At 44.4% G+C, this 22,976-nt stretch overlaps 1 protein-coding gene across 2 annotated transcripts; it reads right to left on the bottom strand.

Annotated features, from left to right (window-relative positions):
- Nucleotides 1-900: 900 nt before the first annotated feature.
- On the bottom strand, nt 901-13,501 carry LOC119285659 (ubiquitin carboxyl-terminal hydrolase 5-like). 2 transcript variants are annotated; one of them, XR_005139636.1, is made up of 14 exons: nt 13,088-13,501; nt 11,934-12,176; nt 7,958-8,102; nt 7,685-7,744; nt 7,505-7,600; nt 6,918-7,331; nt 5,893-6,033; nt 5,648-5,818; nt 4,319-4,576; nt 4,080-4,228; nt 3,412-3,891; nt 2,837-2,937; nt 2,667-2,753; nt 1,433-1,569 (listed from the first exon to the last, which is right to left on the bottom strand). XR_005139636.1 is itself a non-coding variant. In XM_037564998.1 (13 exons), exons 1-13 carry the CDS (start codon nt 13,216-13,218, stop codon nt 1,387-1,389), a joined length of 2,742 nt encoding a protein of 913 aa, XP_037420895.1. In that variant the 5' UTR covers nt 13,219-13,499; the 3' UTR covers nt 901-1,386. The 2 variants fall into 2 exon arrangements, 1 of the variants encoding a protein (XP_037420895.1); XM_037564998.1 differs by having other exon boundaries at nt 901-1,569; nt 2,667-2,937; nt 13,088-13,499.
- Nucleotides 13,502-22,976: the final 9,475 nt, after the last annotated feature.

Raw genomic sequence — 22,976 nt, 5'->3', positions numbered from 1 at the left:
ACATGGAAGAGGAGATGCAGGGCAGAGGACTGCTCGCCATAGTCTGGAGGAATGACAGCAGGCGGCCAGACTAGATGAGCGGAGGGAGGCGGCACTAGACCGCCGAAGAGCTCCGGCGAGGCAGCCATTGTTGCTGACGTTAGCAACAGCCATGCGTGCCCCGACAGGGGGAATGATGGAGAAGGGGGGCGAGTGGGGATAAGCTACAGGAGTTCCCATCGACATAATTGTTGCTGACGTCAGCAACAGCTGCGCATGCCCCGACAGGGAGAAGGATGGAGAAGGGGGGCGAGTGGGGATAAGCTACAAGAGTTCCCCTCGACATAATAAATTCAGGTGCTCCCCCGTTGCTGTCCAACCTGTACTGCGGGTTGATTATAAGGAACGGCAGGGGCTCTTTGCAAAAACGCACACGCTGACCGGCTTGAGGCCAGTTCACTTGTCGCTCTGTGATTGGTCCAGAAACTAAATTGCACATTGGGCACAAGTTCTGAAACTAGATAGGGTCGTTTTGCAAGTTTTAGGACCAAACCATCACATTGTGAGAAAGTTGACGGACTTCCAATGCTTTTAACTCTTTTAGATACGAGAACTCCAACGTATCATTGCAATTTTGTAACCATCAGGTTTTACATTATGGGTTGAACTTTCGCCATCGATATTAACTAAGAAAATATGAGGTATATGCTAAAAAGGAATACTATAGGATTTGTATTCAAGAGATCTACCGTACAATTTTTGTGACATGCTAGTTTATATTTCATTTGCTAAACTTAAGATGTAGGTTTGACACAAAAGACAAGGGGTCCAATAAACCAAGACAAAGGGAGCAGAATTGCAGAAACGACAGCTTACTGTAAAAATAGGACTAGATAATAATAATTCAAGGAAAAAAAAAGAGTAATGCACCAACTTCTCCATGGCAAATTCACGGTTCCACAGATCAAAAAAAAAATTGTACCTCAAACAAGCATGACACAGGTAAAACAATGCCCTGTGGCATAGCATTAATGATAAAAACAGTAAGGTGTACACTAGCTACGTACATATAACTGAAATATAAAACTCTAATCAACTTGAACAAGGCGGTGCAACCTAATGGCCCATCTTTCATTTCTCTTCTAGGCAGAACTAGAAAGATGAACATGGCAAGCAAACCTACACTCTGTCCAAGCTATATAGCCGCAGCAATATCCACCTAGTTAACCATTCGCTATGTTCTCATCATTCCCCATCTGTATTGACAGCCAACTTCTAATGGTATTCCTCCCGTCCGCTGTATAGCCACAATATCCTATGGTCTCACACCGAAACCTTGCAATTCCACACACAAAAAAGGAACCCAAAGGGTTCTTCTAAAATTGCAAAGCTATGCAACAACTCAGATTATCTTTGGCTAGATCTGCGGCTTCGTTTCACACATGACTGGGTTCCATTGCTTGCTGCTCCATCTGCTTCTCTAACTCTTCTGTAGAACAGCACGTAAGCTGCACCTGACTTCACTTCTTCTTCATTGATGGCAGAAACATGGCTATCATCAAAATTGTACCACCTGTTCTCATCCAAGAGCTGCACAAAATACAACTCCCCATTAGACTTCTAGATTAGAGCCAACACACAGGCAAATAAATAGCTCTACAACACAATAAGTAGAACTAGGAACTCTGGAAGACAATGTGGTACTATAAGTTTCTATAACCAATTTCTCCTTTCTGACAATGCAGATTAAATGAATGTATGTGCTTAGGCAGCATAGCTAGCAAAGTCTGCTATATATCCAATAACGAGATTGAAAGAGCAACTAAGTAAGGGGGTGTTTGTTTCCAGGGACTTTTTTGTGTAGGGACTAGAAAAAGTCCCTCTTAGAGACTTTTTTACCAAACGGGAGGGACTTTTTAGGGACTAAACTAGGCATTTGGGACTAAATGAAGAAGACTCTCAAGGAGAGTCTTTTTTGGGACTTTTTGGGACTTTTCCAACAATGCCCCTCCATGCATTTAATGGCCCGCCACCCCATGGTGTTGTTTGATTGTTATTTTTCTATATACTAGGGGCAATATGGTCATTTAATAACCCCTAGGAAGGGACTAGGGACTTTTTAGTCTCTGCAAACAAACAGGGAGGGACTTTTTAGGGACTAGAGACTTTTTAGTTGGGACTAGAAAAAGTCCTAGGACTTATGAACCAAACAGGGCCTAAGCATTGCAGGAATAACTGCAGTTAAAGATAGAACACCAACAATTTAAAACAATGCATTAGTATGATACTTCGGCCCCTACTTCCAAATACATAAGGACATGCAATAACAAGTTGGAGGTCCTAAGAAGCTACCACTGGTGTCCTTCAGAGAAATAAACTGAAATTGCGGAAGCAATATTACTCCCTCTGTTTTTGTATACAAGGCCACTTTGTTTTCATGTCATACTTTGACTTATAATTTTGGTCGACAAAATATGGCTTATATGTCAACAAAAATGTATCATCGGAAGGTTATTTGAAATGTGTATCAAATGGCATGCTTTTTGTGGCATACAACTCACATTTCAATAAAATGGTCAAAGTTAGACATAAAAATATGAAGTGGCCTTGTATACAAAAACGGAGGGAGTAGAATTTGAGAAATTAACCTTTTTTGGAATAATTAAAAAAATGAAGTAGAAAATAACCTTTATGTAAGCAGTATAATGCCCACTCGCCATGCTGCCATAATGATTGCTAACAGCATACAGCTCATAAGTTTGACGCTGAGGTATCTTGTTAGCAATATAGTTTGTCAAATCCAAGTCATGTATTGGGAAATTAACAAAAGTTTCCAGCTTATGCTTAGTTGACCTACTAAATGAAAATCTCTTCAAATGAATAACTAACACTTCTGGTAGTCTCCATAAATCAAGCTTTTTACTAGCTTGCCTTTGCTCCTTGCACCTTGGACAATACCTAATTCAATTAACATAACTCTGTTAAACTAAAATGTAAAATTAAAGTTCTAGGCACTTGAAAGGAACAGTTATAGCATGTGCCTGTTATAAGATATTTCTAATAATCTGTAATGGGCTAAAAGTGATGCTTTCAAGATCAGTGCACAGGAAAATAATATAACAACCATGCAGCGCCATTATTTTCTGCATCGAAGAGGACACTGATATTTTGATTTTCCAGTTCTTTCTCATTTACATAGATTCATATTTAGCAATGCAAGGTATCCATGAAAATACTAAATCCTAAGCCTACGAGTGAGATTATATCAAGTGAAATGCAAAATGCAGATAACATAACTACTACTTGACATACTGTAACCCCTATGTTGACTGAAACTGAATATCAGCTAAGCTAGAGTTAGCAACACTTGCATGAACAACATATTTGCAAACATCAAAGGTATCTTCAGGGGGGGCAGTATTGAATACTAACCACATTTCTTCAGGAACAAGTGGTTCTTCTCTCAAGAAAGCATCCAAGCATGCATAGAGTGAGAGAGGTTCACCACGGGTTCTCTTGGCGGGAGGAGCATACTTAAACACCTCTGGAAGGTGATGGTTTGTGTTCAACTTTTTAAGATCTAACTTGGACCAGTTGACAAAAATAACAGTTGCAACCGAAGACTGCGGAACCCTGATAACATAATCAGTTTGCTCAATCACTGTGTTGCTATCATCAATCAACTGTAGCTGAAATTTGCTGCTGTCGGTGTGATAGCTTTGTGTTCTTGTGGAAAGAGAACTTTGAACTGCCGAATGTTGTGCCACATGATTTCTGAACATGGGCACAAGCATTTTACGGGCCATCTCATGGATATCAGAACCGGTGACAGTTTCATTGCGAGATATTTGTGCAAGAAGAGGAACACCATATGGCTTCCAAGAGGTTGAGCTGCTATTGTTTCCAAGGTCCCTACAGAAGCAAAGCTATTATTTAAGAAGAATTTGATGCACAAGAAGTGCTTTCCCACTATTGCATGTTAACAGTTAATGGAAATGGCATATGTTGTGTTTGTTGTTATATACAGCAAGCAAGTTACTAAAGCTATCGCCCTAGCAGAATAAAAATGCAACTTATGTCTTTTTTGTCTCTTTGCTTACAAGTCTTCACGGCAATGCACAAATTGAACATAACTTGCCCTTTTTTCCAATCTTGGAAGCCTATAAACTGCCAGGTGATCATCATCTTTAATTGTAGAAAGCTGGAGCACTGGATCCTCGAGAATAAGATGGATCCTATGATTACGTATCTGCAAATACAATACAAAGAAAATAGATTTACTAACACGATGAAATACAGCAGCATATGCTTGTTAAAAAATGGGTATTTTGTAACAAACCTCGGCAATTAGAAGTCTCTCTTCATTTCTAAGCGAGCATGCGTTGCTGAGTGCTTGGATAAGGTCCCTGCACCTACCTTGCTTGGGTACACTTACAGTGTATGGTATTGGTGGAGCACTCCCATCACAAGTGAAAACCACAACAGTCATGCTCCGCGTTGAAGCAAATTGTAGAGGTAAGGAAAGATACATGAATGGGTCAAATGTCACTGAAACCTTTCCACATACTGGACAGACCAAAGTTGACTTGTACTGCCCCTGGAAATTAAAAGGTAACATTTAGCAAAAATACCTCTGCCCAGAAGTCAGAGATCAATACACCATAATTTCATGCTAGACGTCTCAACCTTGTACTATTTCACAAGGCTTTTTTAAGCGCTGGGCGCTGGGCGAGTGTTCCACCTGGCCTAGTGCAATGACAGCTTAAGAGGCGCCTATGCACGCTTAAGCATTTTGTACGCATAAGGCAGCAAGGGGCGGCTGGGTGCATTTTTCAGAGAATACAGGCTCTAAACTCTGCAACACTAGCCCAATAAGGCCCATTATGGAACCCTAGCTTGCAAACCCAATCCGAACCATGCTCTAATCTGAACCATCCGTCTATACTCCTCTGTCTCTTTCCCTTGCCTGATCCCCTTCCAGACACACACCAATGGTGGCGCTGCAGCTCCTCCACTGCCTACTCCCGTCCAGGCACGCGTCAATGGCGGCTGCAGCTCCTCCTCCGCAACTAAATCTGTTTCCCCACCTCAGTCCCTCTTTCCCCATAGCTGCCTCTCTTCCCCATGGTCGTCGCCTCATCAGCGCTGGAGTACCTTGTCAGCCGCCTAATTCACTGCCTAGGGCCAAAACAAGGCGTTTTACCTCCGCCTAGCGCCTAATCGTGCGCCTAGGAGCACCTAATTTTTCCACGATATTTCATTCTAGCAACATACTGCATTGGCTAGCAATGGAAAGCATTTGACCGTCAACAACATAAAACATAACAGCCAATAAGAGGACTGTCACATTTATTGCAGAACTCCCATCTCATACGCGGAAACAGTGGAGCATACATTAAACATGGGTGTCTTTCTGCTACCTTGCTGCATAGCAGAAACACAAAAACTGCAAGAACATGCACTAGCATCAGTTGTTTTTCCATGTCTGTTTTCACTATCATGGGGTCATCCAAATTTAATCAAAATATCACTTTAAACTGACAAAGGTACAAAAAATACATAACGACTGCAAGAAACTAAAACATGACCAGAAGGCCATGAACCACCTCTTTACAGCATCGAACAAAGCGATTCGTACAGATTTGGCCATTTGGGAGTTGAGACTAACCTGGCATACATCAACAATGATAGAATCATTTCTGGCAATGTGATTTGCCCAATACTCATCAGCAACCTCTTCATCTGATCGTCCCTCAGCATCTTTGGATTTTAAGTAAGGTCTATGTTTCACACGGTTCAAGTCTTCATGCAGTCCATCCAGGAGGAATGCCAACAGCTCCTGGAAGTATCAAGATACAGATTTTTGAGAAAAACTGCAGATGGATAAGGAGCTGTCTAACGAAAGAATCAAACCTGTGAATCGTGTTGGTTGTATCCACTGAACTGAGGTGCAAACCGAGACAACTTTGTTTTGAATGGTCGTGGAGACACTGGGGTGCGGCTAGGAGCCCAAAGTTTTCTCAGTAGCTCTCCAAAAGCTAATGCAAGTTCACCCTACAAGACTACCATCAGATCTCAGTAAAATTAATAGGACACATAGATGCAAATGATCATGAAAAAAAGGGCAACCTGGTGCATGTAGCTCCCGCTTGCGCAGGGTCCAGGGAAGGGTCCGACCACTTTGGGTCTATAGTACGCAGCCTTTCCCTACATTTCTGTAAGAGGCTGTTTCCAGGACTTGAACCCATGAGATCATGCAAATGATCATGAGGTCATAAAAAATATAGCCATTGTTACAAAAAGCAAAGTTATTTCTGTATTAACAAGCAACATTGATGCATTAAAACTTCAGCATGTTCCACAAACCTATTTATACCAACTGTAATGTGTAAAGATGTGAGATCTCAATGGAAATACACATGAGATTTTGTCTCTCCAGCAAATAAACTACTTCTGGTTTAAACACAACTATGTATGCAATAAAACTAGACAAAGCTGCTGTAACAACAGAAAGGGTGCACTCTGCCAGATGCGATGATGGTATACAGAAACACACAAATTTCATCCATATTTAAGATAAACTGACAAATTTGTTTTAGTGAAAAAATTATGAATCTGAACCACAATAAAGATGAAGGTACAGGAAACAATAAACGATAGCAGTAAGACTACAGTGGTGAAGGTACGCAATGCCCACAGAGATTCAAGGTAAAATTAACTGAATCTAAAAAATCTAAACAAGACGCAATTTTACTTCTGTAGCACATTCAGTATCTGACATTTTTATGGTTGTTACATCAACACTAACAAGTATTTCTTACAAATATAATCATGCTCACAAGTTATACTGAATGCATAACAGTATGTCCAGTTGCTTCACCAGATAAGGGCTAAGTAAAGCATCAAGATTTCAAGGTCGCGCTAGAGAGAGTACTTACCACCATACCCAGAGGATTGTGCCAATTAATTTCACAGTGGTAATCTTCACGAAAATATCTAGCAAACTCTGGTGTGTGCACAAGACATTGTACAGCACTGTTCATGAAACATGTGTTTCCCAAGTTAAGTAGCCCAGTAAGACCTGACGGAGATCCCCTGGTGGTCACACCAACAGTACCAGGAACATTATCCAAGTCACCACTGGAAGAGCGCAGGTACTGGCTTTGCATAAGACTCGAGCTGTAGCTTCTGGAACCATAACAGAGTGATGCTAAATTCTCATTTGAGAATCCTGATTTCGAAGCATCTGTCATCAAATAAGTTGATGCGCTTCCAAAATAATCTTCTTGGATCGAACTCATGCACGCACCATCCAAACTACCATTTGCATCAGTGGCGACTTCAACGAGAATCTGCCATAATAATATAAACATTTCGTAGTTAGGATCATTTACTCTGGAAACGGACAGACATAATTGCCCTACAAATTAGTGTCATTACCACCCAGCAGAAAGTGACAAGAAGTCAAAAAATATTTTTAAAACAGCTCACGACTACCAACAATGATGTAAAGTCCAGTTCTCACATCTTGATCCATTTGAATGTTGGCATCATCAAGAGTTTTCTCCAAGTTATCCATCAAAGCATGCTTTGTTCGACCATAGTAGTCCCAAATGCACACCTACCAATAACAACCATAATGAGTAAGCAAAACTTATACGTGCAGTAAAATCCATAGGAATAGACATTCGAATACAACAGCTACCTCATCTGGTACCAGATCAAAAACCTCACACGCCTTCTTACGGAGCTCATCAACTGTAACCTGCATGAATTTTCAGATTATAAGTTTTTACATTAATTCACAAGGGTTCATCTAGTCTACTTCTACAATGAGTAGTGTCATTACACGAATTCTACAGAAATGTTTCTGTATAAAGGATCTATCGTCTCATAATTTACATAATTCATTACTATGAATAAATGGAAATGAAATTATTTTATATATTTTACAGTGGACAAAGATATAAGGGCGTACCTTCTTGCTTATCCTTACTACAGCTTGCTCTCCTTTCGACATCAGAAGTAACTGCAGACGTAAAGGATAAACTTCTATGGCTAGATCAGTTTGAGACAAGCCAGTATTGATTGCCTTTCTTGGTAGTGTTGGCCCTCCGCCATACCTGTTAACGGGTTTTGATAAAAATGAAAAGGTTAAGCTAAGTTAATACGAACAAGATTTCAAAGTTTACAGTGTCAAGCAAGCAAACGAAAAAATGGAAGCTCCGCTTGCCAGAGAAGATTTCAACTTCTTTTGTCGGATAGTTATCCACCACAGGCTGTGAAATATGTCGCTTCCAAAACAATCGTTCTACAGATAACAATGCCTTCTAACAACAACAACAACAACAAAGCCTTTAGTCCCAAACAAGTTGGGGTAGGCTAGAGGTGAAACCCATAAGATCTCGCAACCAACTCATGGCTCTGGCACATGGATAGCAAGCTTCCACGCACCCCTGTCCATAGCTAGCTCTTTGTCGATACTCCAATCCTTCAGGTCTCTCTTAACGGACTCCTCCCATGTCAAAATCGGTCGACCCCGCCCTCTCTTGACATTCTCCGCACGCTTTAGCCGTCCGCTATGCACTGGAGCTTCTGGAGGCCTGCGCTGAATATGCCCAAACCATCTCAAACGATGTTGGACAAGCTTCTCCTCAATTGGTGCTACCCCAACTCTATCTCGTATATCATCATTCCGGACTCGATCCTTCCTCGTGTGGCCACACATCCATCTCAACATACGCATCTCCGCCACACCTAACTGTTGAACATGTCGCCTTTTAATCGGCCAACACTCCGCGCCATACAACATTGCGGGTCGAACCGCCGTCCTGTAGAACTTGCCTTTTAGCTTTTGTGGCACTCTCTTGTCACAGAGAATGCCAGAAGCTTGGCGCCACTTCATCCATCCGGCTTTGATTCGATGGTTCACATCTTCATCAATACCCCCATCCTCCTGCAACATTGACCCCAAATACCGAAAGGTGTCCTTCCGAGGTACCACCTGGCCATCAAGGCTAACCTCCTCCTCCTCACAGCTAGTAGTACTGAAACCGCACATCATGTACTCGGTTTTAGTTCTACTAAGCCTAAACCCTTTCGATTCCAAGGTTTGTCTCCATAACTCTAACTTCCTATTTACCCCCGTCCGACTATCGTCAACTAGCACCACATCATCCGCAAAGAGCATACACCATGGGATATCTCCTTGTATACCCCTTGTGACCTCATCCATCACCAATGCAAAAAGATAAGGGCTCAAAGCTGACCCCTGATGTAGTCCTATCTTAATCGGGAAGTCATCAGTGTCGACATCACTTGTTCGAACACTTGTCACAACATTATTGTACATGTCCTTGATGAGGGTAATGTACTTTGCTGGGACTTTGTGTTTCTCCAAGGCCCACCACATGACATTCCGCGGTATCTTATCATAGGCCTTCTCCAAGTCAATGAACACCATATGCAAGTCCTTCTTATGCTCCCTATATCTCTCCATAAGTTGTCGTACCAAGAAAATGGCTTCCATGGTCGACCTCCCAGGCATGAAACCAAACTGATTTTTGGTCACGCTTGTCATTCTTCTTAAGCGGTGCTCAATGACTCTCTCCCATAGCTTCATTGTATGGCTCATCAGCTTAATTCCACGGTAATTAGTACAACTCTGAACATCCCCCTTGTTCTTGAAGATTGGTACTAATATACTCCGTCTCCATTCTTCTGGCATCTTGTTTGCCCGAAAATGAGGTTGAAAAGCTTGGTTAGCCATACTATCGCTATGTCCCCGAGACCTTTCCACACCTCAATGGGGATACAATCAGGGCCCATCGCCTTGCCTCCTTTCATCCTTTTTAAAGCCTCCTTCACCTCAGACTCCTGGATGCGCCGCACAAAACGCATGCTGGTCTCATCAAAGGAGTCATTCAGTTCAATGGTAGAACTCTCATTCTCCCCATTGAACAGCTTGTCGAAGTACTCCCGCCATCTATGCTTAATCTCTTCGTCCTTCACCAAGAGTTGGCCTGCTCCGTCCTTGATGCATTTGACTTGGCCAATATCCCTCGTCTTCCTCTCCCGGATCTTAGCCATCTTATAGATGTCCCTTTCACCTTCCTTCGTGCCTAACCGTTGGTAGAGGTCCTCATATGCCCGACCCCTTGCTTCACCAACAGCTCGCTTTGCGGCCTTCTTCGCCATCTTGTACTTCTCTATGTTGTCTACACTCCTATCCAGGTATAGGCGTCTGAAGCAATCTTTCTTCTCTTTAAGCGCCTTCTGGACATCATCATTCCACCACCAGGTATCCTTATCTTCGCTTCTCCTTCCCCTGGACACTCCAAACTCCTCCGAGGCCACCTTACGAATGCAAGTCGCCATCTTCATCCACACATTGTCCGCATCCCCTCCCTTCCTCCCAAGGGCCCTCCTTAAATACCCTCTCCTTGAACACCTGAGCTACCTCCCCCTTGAGCTTCCACCACTTCGTTCTAGCGACCTTGGCACGCTTATCCCGCTGGACACGAATCCGAAAGCGGAAGTCAGCAACCACCAGCTGATGCTGGGGTACAACACTCTCCCCAGGTATCACCTTACAGTCTAGGCGCACGCCTATCTTCTCTTCTCGAGAGGATGAAATCAATCTGGCTAGAGTGTTGGCCACTACTAAAAGTCACCAGATGTGATTCTCTCTTTCTAAAGAGGGTGTTAGCTACAATCATGTTGTAGGCTAGAGCAAAGCTTAAGACATCTTCTCCTTCTTGATTCCTGATGCCATAGCCAAAGCCCCCATGCGCCCCTTCAAAACCTGTGTTAGATGTACCCACGTGGCCATTGAGGTCTCCTCCTATGAAGAGCTTCTCACCAATCGGTACACTCCTAACCATGTCTTCCAAGCCTTCCCAGAACTCCCTCTTGGTGTTCTCATTGTGGCCTACTTGCGGGGCATATGCGCTGATAACATTGAGAACCAAGTCCTCAGCTACCAGCTTGACCAGGATAATCCGGTCCCCACGTCTACCACTCCATACTTGAGGCTCTTGTTGATCAAGATGCCTACGCCATTTCTGTTTGCAGCCGTCCCCGTGTACCACAGCTTGAAGCCAGTATCCTCCACCTCCTTCGCCTTCTGTCCTCTCCATTTGGTTTCTTGGACGCAAAGGATATCAACACCTCTCCTCACTGCTGCATCAACTAGCTCCCGAAGCTTCCCTGTCAGAGACCCTACGTTCCAGCTACCTAAGCGAATCCTCCTAGGCTCGGCTAGCTTCCTTACCCTTCGCACTCGTCGAGTCAAATGCGAAGACCCTTGCTCATTTTCCACTACATCCGGGCGCCGATGTAGCGCGCCACTAAGGATGCGACGACCCGATCCTCGCTCACTTGCCACCGTATCCGGATCAAGATACGGCGCGCCACTTGGGGGGTGACGGCCCGGCCCTTGCCCATTTTCCACCACACCCGGGTTCCGATGTGGCGCGTCGCTGAGAGGGTTACGCCCCAACGAAAATCTTTTGGGTAGATAACAATGCCTTCTATTCTCAAGAATTTGCGCGACTAGGATATTGTGACCAAAAACCATTTGTTCACCAGTATCTTCATACAATCATTTTAGAAAGAAATATATTTGGTTATGTAACAAATAGTTGAGTCAAAAAGGGAGTCATAATATAACTTTCTAATATAATGAACCGAAGTTTGATGCTTCACTTAGCATGACAAATAAAGTGAATGAATTTAGTTTACAGTAATACAGGTAAATGGACTGACTGTAAACAGCCCGATGAACAATTAATCCATAGAATCAAATAAGGTGGCACAAGAGCGATAGGTCCATATTTTCAGACAGAGACACGTTGCTTTGTTGCTACCACAAGAAAAACAGTATCACGTAATTAAATGCACAGTGGCATTAGATTCTCGGAATCAGATTCGCATTCTGCACAAACGAGACATACCAACCATGCAGCTTTTCCCAGACTTGCTGAGGGAGCAATATATAATCACGGCCTTCAACCAAGGTATCATGTAGCTCAATCTGCATGTCGGAGACTTCAGATGCCATTTCATCCAACAAATTTGTATTGTCAATAGCTCCTGGCCTTCTAGGAGTATTTGAACCAAACTCATGATGATGAGAACCATTACTTGGTACACCAGCCAAATCTTGAATAACATAATCAATCCAACTTTGCCACCACCTATTTGAGTCAACCAAGAAACATATATGTCTAAGATCCAAAAGAAGAATACAAAAATGACACAGCAGGTCAGGATCAGTCAAACATAAGATGTGAATGCTATGTAAATCTGTATTTCAGATGACGCCTACAGAAACATAGTTTCGATGACATCTATCTACACTGTACAGCCAAGTATTACCTCCGTCCCAAAAATCTTGTCTTAGATTTGTCTAGATACAGATGTATCTAACACTAAAACGTGACTGGATACATCCATATCTAGATAAATCTAAGACAAGAACTTTGGGACGGAGGGAGTACATAACACACAAATCAAAGGAACAGCTAAAGCAATTGTATATCAGAATGAAAGTTGTCAGAAGCTACCTGTCATTCAGCAAGGGTATAATCTCATATGTTATATAGGCATCTTACAAGCAGCCTAAACTATACTAATGTCGGAATAACATGACAACAGATCAGAAGATAGCTAACGCAAAAAATTGGGTGCTGGCCAAGATTGAAAAGGTAATAAAATGAACCAGCTCACAACGGATTGCCAGGTCATAAAATGTTCAAACTAGCAATCTTGCACACTATAGGACACCAGTACCAGACTAAAAATCCTGCCAGTAGCACTAAAAGCAAGGAGCGCCTCCCTCGAATCTGCAGCAACTATGCACCCTAGACGGACAAATCCAGCAGCAACTAGCACCGGCAAGAATCACCAAATCCAGCTCCTGTCCTCATCCAATATACCTCAAATCGCTCTCCATAAGGACCTTCCGTCCACCCAAACAGTAGCAGCAAATGAATCTAAAAGAAACAGTATCCATCCTTGCGCACAGCGTCCCTCAAAACAAAGCGCGAGACAGACGGCTGAACCCGAGACCGGATCGAGAAGCGGGAGAAGGAAGCGGGCAGGGGACCTGTTTGTGATGAGGAAGAAGATGTCACCCTCCTTGGCGTGGGCCTCCGAGGCGGCGGTGATATCTCGGATGAGCGCCATCTCCTCCTCCGCGGGAAGCTCCGGTGCCGGCTCCGACTCAGTAGTCTCCATCGCCGACGCCGGCGAGGAGCCCTCGGGCTAGGGTTAGGGTTGGGTTCGGCTTTTCCTCGGGCGCCGCGGGTCGAAGCAAAAGGTTCGGCTTCCGGGGACGCTTTTGTTTTATGGGAGTAGAGTGGAGGCGGCGGCGGCGGCGGCGGCGGTGAACGGCTATGGCTACGGCGAGCGATGGTCGTGGAGAAGCGGAACTGGTTGCCTTTTTTTTCCCGGCCTCCAGCGAGCGAACATTTGGTCTGGTCACTGAGGTTGAGGGCGTGTTTGGTTGCCCGTCCACCCCACGCTGGCTCAATGAGGGCAACTCCAATCGCACAACCCTAAATGGTCCGTTTGTATTCGTTTGGAGATGAACGGAAAAAGCAGGCCCTCCAAGTTTCAATGCGCGGCCGCGAATAGACCGTCGTTCATTTTCTGTGTTCGGATGGGACTTTCCTTGACTTGGATGGCAAGCCTGGCGTTCGGATATGAAGATTCATTTCTCTGTAACCGAGTTTGTACAACCCTAGTCCCCTCAGGTGTCTATATAAACCGTAGGGTTTAGTCTGTAGAGGGAATCATAATCTGACAAGCTAGACTTCTAGGATTTTAGCCATTATGATCTCGTGGTAGATCAACTCTTGTAATCCTCATACTCATCAATAACAATCAAGCAGGACGCAGGGTATTACCTCCATCGAGAGGGCCCGAACCTGGGTAAAACTCCATGTCGCATGTCTCCTATTACCATCAACCTTAGACGCACAGTTCGGGACCCCCTACCCGAGATCCGCCGGTTTTGACACCGACACCCGCCCGTCACGGACACAGACCCTCCCTTCTCTTCCTCTACCTCCCTTCGCCCCCCGACATTGTCGCCGCCACCACCCTCCTCGGTCGTGTCGTCTTCCACAAGGGCCGTTCCAACCACCACCACGCCATGCCATAGTTGTCTCCGCACCGGCGTTCCGGAAAGCATTTTGTCAGCGTTCTTCTTGTTACCGGTGGGAGAGAAACTACGGCCGCTGGCATTGCCCGTCGTCCCCAACCTCTTCCGGTCGGCCATTCGTTGCCACAGGGAACCCACCAGCACCACCGACCCCAAAACCTTGCTTTGCTTCCTGCGAGGGGAGCGGGACGTGCACTATCCAGTTGCGCCTCCAGCACGACCGCAAGGTGTTCGACGGTTTGCTCACAAGGTACAATGGATAGCGGTGATGAGTTTTTGCTTATCGGATGATTCATCCTCCGATAATGAAGAGTTGGTGGCTACGTGGGCCGTACATGAACACATTAGTAGGAAGTGGCCTCGGTTCAGGGGATCAATCCCCGGCCATGCTCCGCAATAGGAAGAAAGGCCATACCCTTCTCTATGTCGTAGTAAGACTATTCGTGCAAACAATTTTCAACTGGATTATAATAAGACTATTTGATATTATTTTTAATTCGATTCGGTTGTAATAAGACTATTTCGGACGTGCAACTATTGCCATGTTTAATTTTGAATATTTGTTTATATTCTCGAACGAACGAGATGCGACCGAAATGCGACCGTGCATTGGGCGCACGGTCGGCGCATCCACAAATCCGGGCAGACACGACCCCATTGTCATCCCCAAACGGACGGAAAACGGACGTCCGTTTGGTGTCATGCGTTGGAGTTGCCCTCGGGCTCAATGAAGAGTATAAACAACCTAAAAGCCAACATCTACAATTTGTTTGGTTGCATGTATCTTGATTATTTGCATTAGGGGGTAGCTTTATGCACGTTGTTTGGTTGCCTGCATTGTTTCAACTCACACATAAGCATGTTGTTTGATTGCATACAGGATGCTGAAAGTGTGTTATATCGACTAGAGGGGGGTGAATAGACGATTTTTATGAAATTCTTCACTGAGGAATTTGCCGATGAGGAATTCTTTACTGTATTCCTTAGCGAAGAACTACTAGCAGCGGAATAAGTACTCAAAGGTAAACATAACAGAATACAAGCATAGTCATCATGATAAAATGAAGACAGACACAGAGTACAGGAAGCGTAATCACAGGATAACACAGGATGAAGACAAACAGACTAAAAAAATTGAACTGAGGAAATTGAGAAAGTCTTCAGTCAAAGTCTTCAAACATAGATATGAACAAACATACAGCATAGTTATGAGGAAATGAAAGAGTTGAGAAAATAAAACCAGTAAGCTCGGTGAAGACAATGATTTGGTAGACTAGTTCCAACTGATGTCTCAGTTGTACGTCTGGTTGGAGCGGCTGAGTATTTAAACTCGAGGACGCACAGTCCCGGACACCCAGTCAAGGACACTTAGTCCAAGACACCCAGTCCTCACTGTATTCTCCTTGAACTAAGGTCACACAGACCTCGTCCAATCACTCGTGGTAAGTCTTCAAGCGACTTCCAAACCTTCACAAACTTGGTCCCCCGGCAATCCACAATTCCTCTTGGATGCTCTAGACCATGACGCCTAACCGTCTAGAAGAAGCACAGTCTTCAAAGGTAACAAGCGTCGGATCCACTCAGGATCAATCTCTTCAGTGATGCTCAATCACTTGGGGTTTGTAGGTGTTTGGGTTTTGGGTTTTTGGTTTTTCCTCACTTGATGATTTTCGCTCAAAGTCCTCGGAGGATGGGTTGCTCTCAAATGACAAGTGTCGGTTTCTCTCGGAGCAGCCTTTCCCAGCTAGTGGTTGTAGGGGGCGGCTATTTATAGCCTAGGGAGCAACCCGGCATGATAAGACATAAATGCCCTTCAATGATATGACGTTTAGGTGGATAGATATTTTGGAACAGCTGGCGCATAGCACAGCAATGGGCGGAATTTTGAGTACCAAAATCCTCAGGGCTATCATGTTCCTCACTGTGTAGGCAATCCGCACTGGCGAATTCCTAACTCCTCAGTCAGGACAAATTCCTCAGAGACCAGAAGAACTTCGTCTCTGTCACTGAAGAAATTGACTGAACTGTATGAGATTTCCAATGGCTTCACTCGAAGGGATTGGTAGGTGTAGGATTTTGAGTTGAGCATCACATGGAAATTTTTCCTTAGTATTTCCTCGACCCCCTTTAACAGTACGGTGTTTCCTATGACTCAAGAAAGAGAAAAACAAAACTATGAAAACGAAAGTCTTCAAGCTTCATATTCCTCGCATGAATATCAAGTCTTCACGGACACACCAATTTCTTCACTTTCAAAGTCTTTATGAAAGTCTTCAGAAATACCAAAATCTTCAGTCGAAGATATTCATTTTTAGGGGTCGACTTTTCCTGTAAATATCAAACTCCTCATAGACTTATAGACCTGTGTACACTCACACACGCATTAGTCCCTTAACCTATAAGTCTTCAATACACCAAAATCACTAAGGGGCACTAGATGCACTTACAGGTGCGAGGTGTGCTAATCTTGCACCCTATGTGGTGAGGTTATCTTACACACGATCATAACTACCACACCAACACCACAACACTACAATGGCGACGAACTCACAATGATGATCAAAGTCTTCACCCCAAATTGTGGTGCCGTCTTGCCAACTTCAACCTTGCATGCCTGCTTTCGCACAAATTTGGCGTAAGCATCTTCTGTCGCCTGCCTAGTCTTAAACCCTTTGTGGCTGTTGTCGTTGTACCCTGAAACTTGTTGGTTGCGAGCTTCCCATGAACTGTAAACCCCTAGTGCTCTCCCAACGAACACCGCGTACCGCTTGTTCTAGCAGTGCATAAAGAGCAACAGCTGGAGTAGCAAGCAATAGAGCAATCAAGCAGCAAGTAAGCAATCAAGCAGAAAGTAGTGGAGCAATCAAGCAGCAAGTAAGCAATCAAGCAGAAAGCAATGGAGCAATCAAGCAACAAGCAATAGAGAACTACTAAGCATGCATGATCATATGGCATAACAATTTCAACCTAGCACTATTACAGTGTCATCCTTATACGTCTCCAACGTATTTATAATTTTTTATTGTTCCATGATGTTATATTATCATTCTTGGATGTTCTACAATCATTTTATAGCAACTTTATATCATTTTTGGGGACTAACCTATTGACATAGTGCCCAGTGCCAGTTGCTATTTTTTGCTTGTTTTTTTACTTCACGGAAAATCAATACCAAACAGATTCCAAACACGGCGAAACTTTTTGTAGAATTTTTCTAGGCCAGAAGACACACGATGGGCCAAATAAGTACCAGAGAGGTGCCCCGAGGGGGCACACCTAGGGGCCCTGGAGTGCCCTGGTGGGTTGTGCCCACCTCGGTGGCCTCCCGCACCACCTCTTTGCTCTATAAATACCCTAATATTTCAGAAACCCTAGGGCAGTCAACAAAAAACAATTCTAGACGCCGTAAATTCCAGAAACCACAGATCCAATCTAGACACCATCACCGAGGGTGTCGTGGATTTGTCACGACAGATGTCCTTAGTGTGAGGACTTAGTCGTGAGGCCAACACATCTATGTGGTAGCTTTAGAGGGGTTGAGCGGGACGAGAGACGCGAGGTTTTACCCAGGTTCGGCCCCTCACGGCAGAGGTAAAAGCCTACATCCTACTTCATTGATATTGATGATGATGATCACAATTACAAGGGTGCTCTATCTTGAGAGCTATTGACTTGTTTGTTTAAATCTAACTTGTGAAACTTGTCCCTCTTGGGGTGCCCTGGCCCTCCTTATATAAGTTGGAGGGGCGGGTTACATGACTAGTCCTAGTAGGATTAGGACTACTCTATTACAAGAGGAGTCCAAGTCTTGCTTCCTTTGTAGGAGAATATTCCTTATGCCTTTCATCTTAAGCCGACCTACCATAACGTAAGCCAGCCTTCTGGGCCTTGAGCCTTCTGGGCCTCCGGGTCTTGTCGGTCCTCTAACTCGCCTATCGGGTCACCAATGCGTCACCTGGTTCGGTCGGGTCATCAGTGAGTGGAGAGATCCGAGCGGGTCACTTAGTGAGTCGCCAAGTCAGGGCGGGTCACTAGTGAGTCGCCAAGTGCGGCCGGATCATACATCCGGCCGGGTCATACCGCGGGGTATATCCCCGACATTAGCCCCCAGTTTAGCTTGAATTTATCCATGGTAAACTTATCCTGCAAAACAAACACAAGAACAAATTTGACAGGTTGTGCTCCGGGTTAACAGTTCTTGAAAGCCGATACCTGATCACCCTTAAGTCCTTGTTATTTCCTCCTTCTGGAAAGTCCGGGTCAATAGACCAGCTTCATAATCAATTTGCTGACATTGGTTTCTCACAAAAATATTGTGAAGAATAATTTACTTGATTCAGCTCCCCATGCTTAAAACTATTGGCCTTGAAATACTTATCTGATTTTCAGCCGGCTTGAAGATGTAGATCTTGCCAATGTATGATTACCAAAATTGCCGAGTTATAAACAGATGATGCCGAGTCATAATTGTTGCCGACGCCGGGTCATAATTATTGGTGACACCGAGTCATGATTGTTGCAGACATCGGGTCAATCTGGTTTGCTAAAAACTGAGAATTTGAAGATATTTTCCCTTATATCCATATTACTTGTAGCCCCCAAGTCTTGAGCAGAGCAAAGTGATGACTTAAGACTTGCTTCAATATAAATACTACCACTTGAAGAAATCCAGGCTGTTCATCTCAGTCACCAGTCAAAACTAAATATTCCATATATGTAGCCCCCAAGTGCCGGGTTGTCATGCTTGCAGCAACCTGGGACTTGTAATTGCCTTATGCTCATAAAAATTTCAACTAGTGTAGATCCCAAGGACCGGGTCATTATGCAATAATGAGTAGGGACTTTATAGATATGATCATGTAAACTTGAACAGCAATGTGTAGCCCCCAAGGACCGGCTTAGTAAGATAATACTGAGCTAGAACTTCATTGAAAATAACATTATATGATGTAACTTCCACCATGGGGCTTGAACCCACGTCCACAAGGTTAAGAGCCTTGTGCTCTACCAACTGAGCAATGGATCCTTCAATATAATGGATTAAAACTTGTGTACCTTGAATTTTTGACAGAAGCAATTGGCAACCCCCAAGGGCCGGCTCATTACAATGTGATGAGTCGGGTCTTCAATAAGGCGAGTTAAGAATGGCTTTGCATTAGCCCCCAAGTGCCATGGTGCATGCTGGCAGTGACATGGGACTTATGTTTTTGATGTAATCTCAATCTGAATAATGTAGCCCCCAAGTGTCGGGTCATAAGCCTGCATCGACTCGAGACTATTCCTTTCATTGTAGAATAAATCATATCCATTGATAAATAATAGCCATTGCGCTGAAGCGACTTTGAAAACCTTAATCATAATACTGGTTATTGATAACCATAATAAAAATCCAGCCATGTTGGCTATTAAAGATTTGAATAATATAACCCATTTTGAAAACCGGTTCCTGCAATATAAACCAGTATATCCATGCATATATGATGCATGCTATGCTGATGCAATGATAATGCAATGTATGATGATGATGTATGATGATGCAATGTATGTGTATGATAACAGAATACTTCAATAAAACTAGCATGATAGCCATTGGAGTATCCTCGCTTTCTGTAAGTCGGCTCTCACATGACCCAATCGATGTTTGAACCTGGATAAGTCCAGATATGACTTATCGAGAGTACACGAGGTCGAAGTAGCATCAAGCAAACAGGCAGGTTTAACCAAGTTTCAATGAAGGCGGCTTAGTAGCATGGGTTCATCCTCGCTATCTGTAAGCTGTGCCCTCACATGGCAATCCAGCGTTTTAACTTAACAAGTTCAGATAGAACTGTTAAGAGTTCGGTGGGTCAATCAGGATTACCTGATGGAGAAGCAGCTGACCTATAGGCAGGATGACCCGAAAGGGTTACGTCCTCTTTGGTGAATACACCGACAAGATAACCCCATCAAGAGGGTAGTAACGCTATGTTCTCTTTGGTGAATACACCTATGTTTGAACAGGAAGCCCCCAAGTGACATATTCGGTCAAGAGGGTAGTAACGCTATGTTCTCTTTGGTGAATACACCTACTTTTGAATAGGAAGCCCCCAAGTGACTTGTAAGTGCGGCGTATGAGCCGATCAAGAGGGGTATTCACAGCTATGCTCAATGAGCAGGAAGCCCCCAAGTGACCATAATAAGATAAGTCCATAAGTCAGGATACCCATGTTTGAACCACGCATCATAGCTGCAAGTTCTCTTTCACAACCTTTAATTTTTTTCTGAGAACTCGAACTTTGCAAGAGATAAATTCTTTTGAGCCAGAATTTTAAACCGGATATTGAGAGCTTCAGCGCGTTGTGGGAGACAGATTTCCCTTGAGCCGGATTTTGAACCGGAATCCTTCTTTTTAAGCCGGAAATTTTCTGACGGTCTTTTAAATTTTCACCAATAGGGCAGTGGCCTCCGGGGCCAGGTTATTTTTCCCTTCAATGACCCAGAGTTCTTGAATTCACTGAAAACCAACAACATTTGCTGAGTCATGTCATCGTAGCCCCCGAATCTTAAGACGACTGAAGGAGTTGTCTTGAGATTCTCCATATTTGACCGTGATATAAACCGGTATGAGTCATTCAATAGCTTAGTGATATAATAGTCCCTTTTGCAGTAAACAACTTGTCCTGCATTAGAGAGCTTGCAATCGAGAGTAATTGCTCTTTTAAAGAAAGTAATATGTAGTATAAAAACATACTGGATGGATTTCACCTGATATGTTAGGATAGAAATTATCCACCACGGAATTGATGATCACCACGGTGAAGTTGAAATCAATCACGGCCAAGTCGGCTGTGGGAACAGACAGATGAGTCGACCGCGGTGTTGTAAGTCGGCGCAGACGGGCGAGTCAATCATCGGAGCGGTAAGCCGCGCGGACGACGAGTCAATCTCGGGCATGGTCCCAATGAGTTGATGTAGATTGAGTTGCACGGGTGGCGGCTTGCGCACACCCGTTCAACAGCAAGCGGGAGCGGATGCCGGTGCATGATGATGCTAACGCACACTTCATCGGCACAGTATGGCACCACCTTTATAATGAATCATTATCCTACACATAAAAATACACAGACCAGAGTATTGTTCTAGGAAATAATAAATATGTGCAAATAAAATAGATCGGATGGATATCACCTGATTTAATCGTATGACAAATGATCTTTGCGCGTCCATAGTTTAACTGGGATACGGAGTCCTAGCGGCAACGTGAACGAGCTAATCTGTGGATCTAGCATTCCGTCTGGTCTAATATCTGATGAGTCAGTAGTATTGATTTCTCCACCACGTGATCTCTCATGAGTTTGAGAAAATCAACTTGATCTTGAGAGGCGTGCACATACTACTAGTAGTAGATGATCACGGGTGCTAAACTGTTGCCAATAATCATCGATGTATCATGTCATGAGCTTTGTTCCTTCCTGACGAACAAGCTGTTTGCTTCTTTCTTTTACTGTTCAATCCCGATAATGATCGACATATCATTTCTTTTGCAGTCAGTTGAGTAGGTCGGCCGCATCCTCTTCTCAGCCATAGTACAAAACCGCAAAGAAGCTTGCTCGAAGCGGAGCAAGTCATGCTAAGCCACGGCGACGCACGCGTTGGGCAGTGGGCGGCGGCTCGGTGCTTGGCCATGGAGGCGAAGAAGCGCCGGCGACTTAGCACAGGGGTGTGAGGCCAGGTAGGGGATGTAGCACCAGCCGTGGGTGCAAAGGCGCCTCGAAGACTCGCCCAAAGATGGGCGACAGAGGCCGGCAGAACCATGACATCAATGGAAGCCAGCGGCTGAATGAGGCAGTGGCGGCTCTCGACGGGAGGCTCCGTGCGAAACAATGATCGGCGACTCAAGGCAGCCGGGGCCGGCCCGTGGAGGCGCCGGCAAGGCGGTTCGCGGAGGCGTAGCGACCCCTGGCAGCGACGGGTCAGCCGAAGCGAAAACGGGTGAGGGCGAGGTGGAAACAGCGGCTTACGGGCGGCGATGAAGGCGGCTCGCTCCGGAAACGAGGCGAGGACGGGGCGGCCTTCTGGGTCTTGAGCCTTCTGGGCCTCGGGGTCTTGTCGGTCCTCTAACCCGCCTGCCGGGTCACCAATGCGTCACCTGGTTCGGCCAGGTCATCAGTGAGTGCAGAGATCTGGGCGGGTCACTTAGTGAGTCACCAAGTCAGGGCGAGTCACTAGTGAGTCGCCAAGTCCGACCAGGTCATACATCCGGCCGGGTCATACCGCGGGGTATATCCCCGACAAAGGGGTTCATCATCCTCATTGGTACCTCTCCGATGATGCGTGAGTAGTTCATTGTAGACCTATGGGTCTGTAGTTAGTTGCTAGATGGCTTCCTCTCTCTCTCTCTCTCTATTTTCAATACAATGGTCTCTTGGAGATTTATTTGATGTAACTCTTTTTGCGGTGTGTTTGTTGGGATCCGATGAACTTTGAGTTTATGATCAGATCTATGTTTTTATCCATGAAAGTTATTTGAGTCTTTGGTCTCTTATATGCATGATTACTTATAGCCTCGTATTTCTTCTTCAAATATTTGGTTTTGTTAGGCCGACTAGATTAATTTTTCTTGCCATGGGAAGAGGTGCTTTGTGATGGGTTCGATCTTACGGTGCTCGATCCCAGTGACAGAAGAGGAAACAACACATATGTATCGTTGCTATTAAGGATAACAAGATGGGGCCATTCTTATATGAGTAGATCTTGTCTACATCATGTCATCGTTCTTATTGCATTACTCCATTTCTCCATGAACTTAATACACTAGATGCATGCTAGATAACGGTCGATGTGTGGAGTA

This window comes from Triticum dicoccoides, chromosome 4A (assembly GCF_002162155.2).
Source record: "Triticum dicoccoides isolate Atlit2015 ecotype Zavitan chromosome 4A, WEW_v2.0, whole genome shotgun sequence".
Classification (NCBI taxonomy): domain Eukaryota; kingdom Viridiplantae; phylum Streptophyta; class Magnoliopsida; order Poales; family Poaceae; genus Triticum; species Triticum dicoccoides.
Note: the sequence above shows the minus strand (reverse complement) of the source record. Positions and strands in the feature narration are given on the sequence as shown.

What these genes read in the sequence shown, in the direction of transcription:
- LOC119285659 (XM_037564998.1), bottom strand. Translation starts at nt 13,218, where the DNA reads ATGGAGACTACTGAGTCGGAGCCGGCACCGGAGCTTCCCGCGGAGGAG. An exon ending in ACATTCAAATGGATCAAGAT is followed by an intron (nt 7,332 to 7,504) that starts GTGAGAACTGGA and finishes TTATTATGGCAG; the next exon opens with ATTCTCGTTGAAGTCGCCAC. An exon ending in CTTGTTCCTGAAGAAATGTG is followed by an intron (nt 2,938 to 3,411) that starts GTTAGTATTCAA and finishes TAATTGAATTAG; the next exon opens with GTATTGTCCAAGGTGCAAGG.